General features: G+C 40.6%; 1 protein-coding gene across 2 annotated transcripts; it reads right to left on the reverse strand.

Moving 5' to 3' along the window:
- Window positions 1-3,615: 3,615 nt before the first annotated feature.
- LOC104924007 (carboxypeptidase Z) lies at window positions 3,616-9,873 on the reverse strand. 2 transcript variants are annotated; one of them, XM_019272109.2, is made up of 11 exons: window positions 9,685-9,873; window positions 9,177-9,206; window positions 8,287-8,661; window positions 6,581-6,805; window positions 6,274-6,503; window positions 6,021-6,182; window positions 5,723-5,881; window positions 5,476-5,611; window positions 5,148-5,287; window positions 4,836-4,935; window positions 3,616-4,234 (listed from the first exon to the last, which is right to left on the reverse strand). In XM_019272109.2, the coding sequence occupies exons 1-11, from the start codon at window positions 9,764-9,766 to the stop codon at window positions 3,876-3,878; spliced, it is 1,998 nt and encodes a 665-aa protein (XP_019127654.2). In that variant the 5' UTR covers window positions 9,767-9,873; the 3' UTR covers window positions 3,616-3,875. The 2 variants fall into 2 exon arrangements, with proteins under 2 accessions (XP_019127654.2, XP_019127653.2); XM_019272108.2 differs by having other exon boundaries at window positions 6,581-6,808.
- Between the last annotated feature and the right edge of the window lie 1,193 nt (window positions 9,874-11,066).

The raw sequence follows: 11,066 nt of genomic DNA on the forward strand, positions 1-11,066 counted from the left end.
TCAGCATAATGCCCGTTTAGAGTAAAACTACCATTTGTTTATGGAAATGGAAGCATTATGAGGCCCATTAGTTTAATTTTATTTTAGAACTACTTCTTTTCTTTTATACAGTATGTCGTCCTCTCTGCTTTCTCTGTCTCAGTCTTTCATTTCTTTTCTTCTTCTAAAGAACTTTGTAACTTCTGTTACTGCTATTTAAATAAAATTTGCCTGCAAATTATGTTAAATCATTGCCCTTATACAGTATGTACATGTATTGGAAATAATGAAAATATTCAGACCTGGTGGCTTTATACATTTAGGTCTATATCTCAAGTGTCTATGTGAGCATATACTAAAATTGGTTAATCAGAAATAAATGAAATAAATGAAATTCTGGCACGCGGTGGCACTACATGTTCACATGGTGGACAGAGTGTTCATTAATAGTCATAGTTACAAACTGATCTTGAGTAGGGGCATAAGCATATTAAAGCTCCTTTGAGAACAGAGAGCAGCTTCGCTGGACTCAAATGAGACGTCATTCACCTACTTGCCAGCGGCATGATGCTAATACAGCATGGCAGCTCAGGGCAGCTCTATGCTACTTTCTCAGCCTCACCAAGTAATTGGTGACCCAACACCAGCCACCTGACATGGGCGGCTCGAGGAAAAGCAAACAGGGTTAATCCTACATGGTTTGTATGTTCACTAAAAAAAATGGGACAAAAAAAACAGTCACTCCCTCTACTGTACATATAGAGAGAGGCGCAGGTCCTGTTTGACATCATTCTGTAGCATTAACGTCCAGTTTCATCATAGGTAGGAGTAATGGAGTGTTTTCTTATAGTTTTTCTGAGCTACTTGACAAATACACTTATTGTACCTGCAACTAAACTATGAATGTGAAGATCTCTTGATACCAGATGAATGCTCACAGCTCATTATTAGTAGTTAGTATTAGTTTTTACACCGAGGCAAACGGTTATATCTTGCAAATCCATGCATGTCCCTTTCATGTAATCACTGTCTTTACATTTGATAAAATGAGAAAGGTCCAAGTATCTGTTACTTAAATATAATCTGTAAGCACTGAAATTATGTTTTTACTTGTCTACGGTCATCTGAAAATCTGAATTGTTATGTTTATGTTCTCTTAGAATGAGCCTTAAATATCTACAGAGGGAGCGGGTCCTCTTCTACGGAGTCCGACATTTTGAACCATCATGTTTCTACAGCAGCCCAGAAGGGACAAAACCAAACACTGACTTCACTTTGGACCTTTTGCATTTTTCACAAGTTTTGTCGCCCACTGTAGTAGTTTAGTAGCTTGGACCAAGAGGGAGAGGTGACGGATTTTTAGTTAGTTACAATCTCAAAGCTCCACCACTAGATGCCACTAAAGTCTAAACACTGGACCTTTAAAGATACTACACAGGTTTCAAATGAGTTTAATTTGAAGCTGTAAAGCAGTTGGCGACATCACTCTATTGGTTTGATCCAGTCAATGAGGTTGTGTGAAGTTTGGAAACAGAAGTCAGAGGACATTCATTTCTACGAATACCCTGAAAAGTAGATTGCGGACGCCGTAGATCTCGATCTAAAATCATCTGATTGCCCAACTCTAATGACAACTGATTCATGACTGTTAAATGATACGAGGCTCATAGAGTTCAACCTCACAACAACAGACACAACAGTTGAGCAATCAGCCCAAAACTGTGCAAATTAAGCTCTCATTATCTCAAACCATGAGTTTACTCTGATTACTCCATGATTACACAAAGAATATTATCGGATAGATCATCCTCCTCGTCATGACAATATCAATTTCTAGGCACTGTACAGTCTATAATGAATTCCAGTATTTGAAACAACATTGTTGATGCCATTTGACAATCTACTGAAATGTTATGTGTTACTGGGACAATGTGCAGTATTTTCCATATCGACTATATAGATGGAGGTCCCTCCTCTGCTGCTCGGCTGCTCGGTTGAGTTTGGTGCCAAATCATGTGTTTGTGTTTTGTAAATCCCCTGAGACGCCTGGTTTCTTTCTTTCTTTCTTTTTTACTTACTTACTTGTCATGGTTCAACTAGTTCACTAAGCAGACTTTTCTCTAAGATTCTCTAATAGTATTCTTCGACCTTTATGCGCGGGTAATTTGTTTTTCCCAGGCTTCTTTCGTGACCTTACATAAAAATGCTTAAGAGCTGTTTTGTTTATAATATTTGGGACTTCACTGGACCCCAGGGCTGGCAATGCTCGTGCTTGCTTTACTCCATTTTGTACTACTTTTCACTGTGGCGTGTACATTTCGTGAATTTGTGTTGTTGTGGTGCTTGAATTCTCTATTCTTTGAAGCAGTTCCTCTAGTTTGGTTGCAGCACAATGCATCTTTTTACCTTGTTGGTCAGGTTTGCATTTCTGTTCAACTGCTTGTTTCAACTTCACTTGTTGTCATGAAATAGCCGTGACTTGGTACTTCCTAACATATGAATTGAATAGATTGTTTCTACTGTCAATCATGCGTTATATCCCGGTGTTTATTTAGTTAATTCCTTCCTTGTCTGTTATTGTTTGGATGGTATGATCTTGACCTTTAAACTGTAGGAAGTACTTAAGGCACAGATTAATCCCCCCATAAAACAAACAGTTGTTAAAATACACAAACAGAAATTAGGTTTAAGTGTAGAAAACATCCTCCTGCTCAGGTGTGTAATGATATACTGACAAAAGTTTCAGTGATTGTCCTGGATTAATCCGGTTTTGAAGGGATTAATGTTAAGCGTAGGATGAGAAATTTTAAAGGTCTGTATTTTAGATCACTGGTTCCCAACCTGGTGGTCGAGATCTTTCCAAGAAGTCACAAGATAAAGCTGACAGGTCACAAGATGATTAATAGGACAAGAAGACAAAACTAGAAGAAGTTCATTCTGTTACACAAAATTCGAGATTTGTTCTTTTGTGCAACAATTTAACTGTTCAAAAAATAATAATCACTGTTTGGTGGGACTACTCACAGCTAATTAAAATATGACTGTAAGTAGACAATTCTTTATTTTCAGAGCTCATAAGTTGAAGATTTTTAAATACTTTCTAAAAAAATATATATATTCTCATAAAAGTTTTTGGGAATAGGTAAAAAGTTACTTGTTGATTTCACTTTCATACACTGTGTTGTTCAAATTAGGACGTGTGACCTACATTTTACAGGTTCGGGTTATAATCATTGGAATTAAATCATTTATAGTAAACCTACAACTGAAAGCAGAGCCTCTGAGTCAAAACTCTGACTCAGCATAATGCTCAAGACACAACTGAGCAACTATTTCTGCTTATCATACAAATGATACACTGTGTGGTAGTAGAACCAGACTCTGTTGTTTGTAGACCAGAAGTTGATTTAGCCTGCCCTCTAGTGGCCAGTTGGGTTCATTACATCCTAAAAATCTAATAATGAATCCAGCCTAAACAAAAAATTAGATGGGCACTCTTGTTTTAAATGTTGTTGTTGTTTGGAAGCTGCTATAAAGATAAACTAGTAACAAACAAGAGAATACATATATATATAATTTTGGTTTATTTCAAATCATAGACACACATGGAAGGAAAAACACCAAATCAGCCAAATCAAAATCACATAAAGGGTATTTATTTCTGCTTTGAAATTTGTCTTTAACAAACTTCATTTCATCGTGGTCATTAACTGAAAAGCTCGTAAGAAGCTTACATTATAATTTCAACTTTGGGCCAAACAGAGCACACGTAGATTAGAGCGTGCAAGGCAACATGAAGGCCAGCAACCTAGCTTTGACACTTCAACACCAATAAAAATGTAGCACATTCATTACATGATAGCTCAGCTGGTGTGTGTATATGCTAAATTAAAGCTCTAATAGTGTTTGAGCAGCCAGGTTGGTGCAGGTCCTCCCGGCTGGGCAAAATAGTTCCACCACCAGGGCTTCTCCTCTCTCACCTCTTGGTTCTGGCTCACGTCAGCCATCAGGGTGTAGCGCTCGTACTGATTATAAGGGTCAAAGCGGTCGTAGCTGTCTATAGACAAGATGGTGTCATCCTGCACTTGCACTTCAGGATCTGGAACGGCTTTCACCAGCAAAAAGTCCACCCGGCCTGCTTTATACATGCGAGGAGGGAGGTGGACTTTCTTCATAGCTCTGGCGTAGCCCGGGGCCGTGGCGCTTACGATGTGGATGCCAGGTGTGAGGAGGCGCCAGTACTCTCCGTTTTCAGCTGGGGAAGGAGAAGGAGGTGGAGCGTTTGGACTTAATTTACATGCTTATGTCTCTGAGCAATTTTACTTGTTAGATCACTCATAACGTTTCTACATTACAAACTGAGGGTGTGGAAATTTGAAATGCACGGATGTATACGTGTGTAAGGAAAGACTTGAATGGACAACTCATGTGAGTGCACTGACAGTATAATTTTCTAATATTTAAATGTCATTGAATCATTAAACGTGCATTTGATTACCTTAAATGACAGGTGGTTCAAGTGAGGCCCCTGTGTTTCAGGTACTTCCAGTTACAAATGTTAAAGTTTCTTAGTTGTAATTACAATTTTGATGTTGACACAAATGCTATTTACAAGTCAGAAAGTGGACATGGCAGGAACTTGTGGAAATTGTGTTTTTAGCTGAGCAATACCGGACTTAAAGTAACGATATTTCAGCCTTCGCTGCAGCAATTTTGACGATTACTTCATGCTCTATCTCTCACAAGTCCCCAAACTCTGTTTGAACGGCTGAAATGTGTCATGTTGGCTCATGTTAGGTAATTAAATACAGGAAAATATATGTGAAGAACTTATGTTAGCAGCTGATATGTATTACCTGTGGTCACGTCATGCCGTATTCCTCTCACTGATATTCGAACGCCTTTGATTCCATTTCCCTCCTCGTCTTGGACAATGCCTTTGATGCCTCGATGGGCCTGAAGAACAACAAGACAAGTCGCTTCCAAAGAATAACTTCAAATGCATCAAAAACAATCTTGCACAACCCACTCTCAGCCGTATTAGGGATGCACAGATCGGATACAGTGGATATATTTATGTTAAAAAGTGTTTTTGAAGTCGTAATGGATCAGCCAAACGCTACAACATCGACAAAAACAGCCAAACAAACAGCCAAAATTCTTCTTACTGTTTCCATATATGTGATTAAAGCATCGTGGTTATCATGCCAGGCGATAAACAATTCCTCTTCAGGAGGGAACTTATCACAGCCCAGCTCCACGGTCACCTCAAAACAGTTGGTGTGAAGATAGTTGAAGTCTTGCATGCCTGTCCAGAAGACAAAAGAAAAACAGCCTCGAGAAGCCGTGCTGACCTTTCAGAGGTTCCTCCTCACTGCTTCTGGTCTTACAGCGACCTCTAGTGGCTACAGCTTACATTTCATTATTATTTCAGAGTCAGAAGGTGACACTGTAAGACTGTTACTGAGGAATTATGTTCACTTTTTTTTAACTCACTGCCTGCAATGCTGGACCACTGTGCTCCATTAATGATTCCTCTCTGACTGTTAGAGCTTGACGATCCACACTGGGCGCTTTCAAGGTGCATTGATTCGTGGGCATTTGCATATGTTTTTGCAAGAAACTTGAATACCTATGGAATACATCAGAATAATATAGTCTTTTTCTCGTACATATTACAGATTAAATATGTTTAAAAATTGATAATGCAGTGATATTCTCCTGTTTCAAGGAGCCCGTTCACCTGATCGTCCGGCGTCGGGGAGAACATGTTGCGCTCCAGCGGGTGTTTGGACAGATCGTATGGGTAAGACACTACCAGGTCTCCGCCGTGAAAGTTAGCGGAGAGCACAAACGGGATGGAGCGGATCCACTTCATGACAGCGTAAGTCTCAGGCGCGACCTGTATTGCAGCATTAAGACTTATTAGGACCAAGAAATGAAACAAGTTTACTCCTTCAACGTGATTCATCAGCAATGTCAGGCTATAAAAAATATCCATTCAGTCACATGACATGTATGGATAAAGATTCATACTGTACCTTACCAAACCAGTAATAGTCTGGGATTGGGATGTGGTCGGTGCGGGCGCCCTTTCGTTTGCGTCTGCTGTAAACAATGGTCGTCAAATCTGGGAAGTTTCTGTTCAGGTCGACGTTCTGAGCATTGTTCCTTCCGATGTTCGAAGAGTCATATCGAGGACCCTGAACACAGTTCATCATTACAACAAACAGTCACAACAGTTGAGCAATGTGTGTGGATTATTAGGATGTTTTGTACGTATGTAACTCTGACCTCCTCATCATCATTGCCTGCATTGTCCTGGAGTCCAGCAACAGCCACCTCATATCCATCAGGGTTCATGGAGGGCAGAATATGGATGCGGGTTGTGTTGATAAGTGTCTGGATGCGCTCATTCCCCAGCAGATACTCCGAGCACAGGTACTGAGCCAAGTAGATCAGCAGCTGCCGACCCAGGACTTCATTTCCATGCATGTTGCCGATGTACTTTAGCTCAGGCTCGACTACAGAAGGTCACAATTAGAGTTACAGGTCTAACAAAAAGGATTCAGATCATCTACATATACTTTGTTTTACTTACGCAGTTCATGTTCGCCAGGGTTGACCGAGAACGCGATCACGAGCAGCTCCCTGCCCTCCATACTGCGGCCGATGCTGTAAGTCGTTGCTATGTCGGAGCATCGTTCCTCGACTTTCTTTAAGGTGGTGATCATCTGAGCGTTGGTGTGATAGCTGAACTGTATCGTGGTAGCGAGGTCCTCAGGAGGAGGGATTTCCATGCTGTCAACGGCTTCTTCATTCTGCTCTGCTGTAAAGAAAAGCACAGCGTGACTTATCAGTTTTGATCAATGTGCTTTTAGATCCGACTGGCCACATTTTTAGATCTATCAACCAAAAGTGCTTTTCTCTATTCTTGTAGGGTTGCCAGGCTATATATAGGACGTTTGAAGAGTCTGCTACATACGAAATCAGAGTGTGGAAAGTTCATGTAACACCAAATGCCCGATGAGCTGAATGTGTTTATTTCAGCTGACACATTAAACTGGTGAACTGACGTCTGCCCTTATTTTTGTCTTCACACTTACAGAAACCAATAATAGTTCCAAAAACCACATGGACCACATTGAAGCTTCATGCTGACAAATTCAAGTGACCTAGACTGTATTTGAAAACGCTCACTACTAGTTTAAATGCATGACTTGTACTGTGTAAAGCTGTCAGAGGTTCAGTCTTCTTCAGATATAACTGACCCTTTCCCATTTAACAGGATTCTCTCGAACAACAACAGAATCTGTAAGATGTTAAAAACCAAGCAAGGCAGTATGTACTAACATTTCAGAGGGCTTTCTAACAGATGACTGAAGTTTCATTATTTATTCATTTATTTTCATCAGTTATTCATTTAAAGGATTCCAGTCAACATCCCAGAAAACCCACGGTGGCATGTTTAAAATGCTAGTTTAGTCAGATATTCAGTTTACTATCATCTTCAATTAAAAGTTTTTTGCTTGAAAAATGACCCATGTGTTATAGCCATGCTGTTATCTTCAATGGAACATAAAGTGCACCTGCTTTTCACTGACAGGCCTTTTACTGCATACATATGCATGTTATAGCCGTGGCAGTTACTGCGTGAAGAGCTCGAGGTCACATGATCTCAAAACAGGAACGTCCGTTCGTTTGAAATGAAGTGTACGAATGTGGGAATAATTACACGCCTCCGACCCGCTGCCAGACATCTGAACCCAATCCTTCAAATGTTACGCACAATAAAAAAGTGAGACAGTGCCACAGGAGCGAAGGTTAAGACAATGTTGTTAATTTCCCTGGGTGTATGACCCTGTGCACACTTTACTGTACTCAAATCTGATAAATTATGCTCAGATCAGTTCCTTCCGTCCTGCGTGAATTCCTGCTGTTAATGACCTCATATGGCTCACACGTGATTTCAGTCGTGAGTATCAGCGGAGTGTCTGTTTTTATTGTTAGAAACTTCACGAATTCAGCAACAGTTGGTGACAGACAACGTTTGTCTTCCTGTGGTCCATTAAGGCGCTGTTTTTAGGGCTAGTTTGCAAATAAAAACAGCCGCAGGACCCAATATAAAAGAAGATTTATGAGGGGAAATAAGACTTTGCAGTTGGACATTATTTAGAGGTGAGGTACACGAACACGTATGCAAACCAGATGCTCTATTGGACTATAATGGCAACAGAATTTTAACATATAAGCAAGATTATAGTTTGTCATAAAGTCAGGTGAGGTTACTTTGTACTTAGTTCTCACCTTTGAGGCCCTCCAGCGGATCATAACATTCCTCTTCGTCACTGACAAAGAAGCGATCACAGTCCAAAAAGTAAGGCCAAGCCATGTCTATGGCATCGAAAGCGTGGCTGCATCTTTTACGCACCGCCTCGCAGGTGGTCCAACAGGGCCTCAGCACCTTCTGCTTCTCACAGCGCGGAGTCAACACAGAGCAGCCAAGCATTCGGATCTCGGGGTTGCACTCCCCACCGAGAAGAGACTCAACCACGCTCATGAGGAGATACTCGGCGCCCGCCTCTGCGTCTTCACGGGTCTTGTGGCCGAGGATGTTTGGGAACATGGTCTGAGTGTAGGGCATGTCATCGCAGTAGGAGAGTGACACATCTGTGCATTTGGCTGAGGTAAAAAAAAAAAAAGGAAACTCGGATAAGTTAGGCACAGGACACAGCAGGGAACAGTTATTCATGCCAACAGCCGATACGGATCTAATTTATCAGTCTTATTTCGAGACATGTGTCACACAGTTAATCATGAGCCTCACTGTGGCTGTCTTCAATCATGGAGCCCCAAATATTTCTATTATCTCTGGAAATTAGAATTTGAATATTTCATAGTGCCATTGATCATCTAAAAATACACATGATGGTCTTTCGGGCAAGATTCCATTAAGACTACACCCAGCGTGACTTATGATCTCATCCTTTTTGTCTTTGAAAACACTGACTCAATTCAAAACCCACAAGGGGTGTAACTGTGCAAACACTTGACCTGTCAGGGAGGCTTTAAAGCCTGATCTCTCTCTCTGGTGTGAAAAATGAGTGTCTCAAAACGTCAAGGATAAGCTATAATTAATGAATTCAACAGTCCAGAGAGGTGATCAGCCAATACAACATGCTCATGCAGGCACTTACGTTTTTCTTCCACTGTTGGCTTGCACAGCCCTGCAAGACACATCAGTATGTCATTAGCTGACACTGTGGCAGACACTAGATGGCAGAGTGGTTTCTGTAAAAGCTTCAATGTGGCCTACAAAATATTCTGCTTGGTCGACCTTCTGGTCTTGCTTGAGCAGCTTTCTAAAATGCCTGTCTGTCTGCATAGTACCATTAAGACATGAGAGGTCCCACAATTTTATAGGATTAAACATCTTAATAATTAAGTTTTTAAAAAGCATGCTTTCATCTGGAATATTAATAAAATATGACAAGCTACAGGCCAACATCATCATACTCATTATCATTCTGTGGATTGAAGTCTATAAAAGTCTATAAAAGTTACACAAGAGTGTTTTAAATGCATGAAAGTCAACTTCTGGATCTATTAAACTACACATGAAAATATGTCACGTCCAATTCATGCAGCAGGTTCGGGTGCATCTGTGATCATCAAATACATAAAGCTGGAAAAAAAAAACTTTACCTCGGATCCCTGGATCACAACGCCGAGGAGAGCACGAAACAAGAGCAAACAACTGCAGCAGGATGAACAACATGATGCTCATTTTCCGAGGGTTTATACTCCGTTTCGATGTGGCACCTCACACACACGCAGACACAGGGTGTGTGTGTGTGTGTGTGTGTGTGTGTCAATTCCCCAACTCTGCAGAAATCCACTCTCAACTTCCCTCAGAGCGACTTTATTAGATGCATTACGGTCAACTATCAAGTTACAGAGGAAATAGCTCTGAGGTGAAGTAGGGACAGGAGTATGTGCGTGTATATATTTTTTTTGCAAATGAGGTGCTCATTTATTATCGTATTTAAGGTAAATTGACGGGGCCAGCATGCTGTTTTCTGTCCACTTTTGTTGACTTCTTGTTCCAGGAAACTTCTGGATTAAAATCAATTAAAGAGCAAGAGTCACATTGGCTTTACTCATTTTATATTCTCACATCCCCTCAGTCACATGACCTTGTTTGGCCAATAGCAGAACAGGTCCTTAATTGGCACATTAAGCAATGATTGGGGACTTTAAAGGGAACAAAAAATACTCAATTGTCTTACTATGAAAATGATGTAAATCGTGATTTTCATATTTTTTTAATTTAATTTTTCTATTTGTAACTCTCTTACTGTTTTTACTCACATCTTTTATGTATCACAGAATGTTTTTTTTTATGTAAAATGGCAGCTAAGTAAGCTGCTAGAGCTGAAACAATTGTGGTGAACAATAAGGAGGAAGCTTGAGAGGGTGGGAGTTGCACCCATTCCCCCCTAGCTTTGATAGGCTAAGACACATCAATCAAGCCAACTTGAGCTTTAATCCCTAATATTCTCCATAATCAAACAACAATTTTCAAGATTACTAGTAGTTAGAGCAAATTCTTTGATTGTCAAGGCTGACGGTGGCCACCTGACCTGATTTCTCGTTCACATACAGAAAAAAAAAACACACCAAACATTTTGTCACGGCTACCCACATTTTCTAAGTGAGCCTTTTTTTTTACTCGTTCGGCTAATTATAGGGTCTCCTCTCCTTCAAACTGAACTGATCTGAATTAGCATAATGGGAAGCATGATGATTCATCATGCAGGCAGGCAGGCGGGCGGGCACAGGACCCCTGGGTTCAAGACTGGATCTTGAGAGTGAGCTTGGCCCTCTGGCTATAATGAGTGGAGTGAGTTGAGGGTGAGAGCAAGAGTAAAGTGAAACTACTACTAATCCTTTAGCTAAATCGGGAATATGAATTATGCAGATTATTGTGCAGCCCGGTATAAGAGAGAATGTACATGAAGCTTTATGGGAGACACGACACCCGAGACATTAGCGCATAGAGAAATGATTACAGAGAGAGTGAGTTA

Source organism: Larimichthys crocea, chromosome XIV (genome assembly GCF_000972845.2).
Source record: "Larimichthys crocea isolate SSNF chromosome XIV, L_crocea_2.0, whole genome shotgun sequence".
NCBI classification, from domain to species: Eukaryota; Metazoa; Chordata; class Actinopteri; family Sciaenidae; genus Larimichthys; species Larimichthys crocea.

What these genes read in the sequence shown, in the direction of transcription:
- LOC104924007 (XM_019272108.2), bottom strand. Translation starts at nt 9,766, where the DNA reads ATGAGCATCATGTTGTTCATCCTGCTGCAGTTGTTTGCTCTTGTTTCG. An exon ending in TTGTGATCCAGGGATCCGAG is followed by an intron (nt 9,207 to 9,684) that starts GTAAAGTTTTTT and finishes TGTGTCTTGCAG; the next exon opens with GGCTGTGCAAGCCAACAGTG. An exon ending in CCCTGGCGAACATGAACTGC is followed by an intron (nt 6,504 to 6,580) that starts GTAAGTAAAACA and finishes GACCTTCTGTAG; the next exon opens with TCGAGCCTGAGCTAAAGTAC.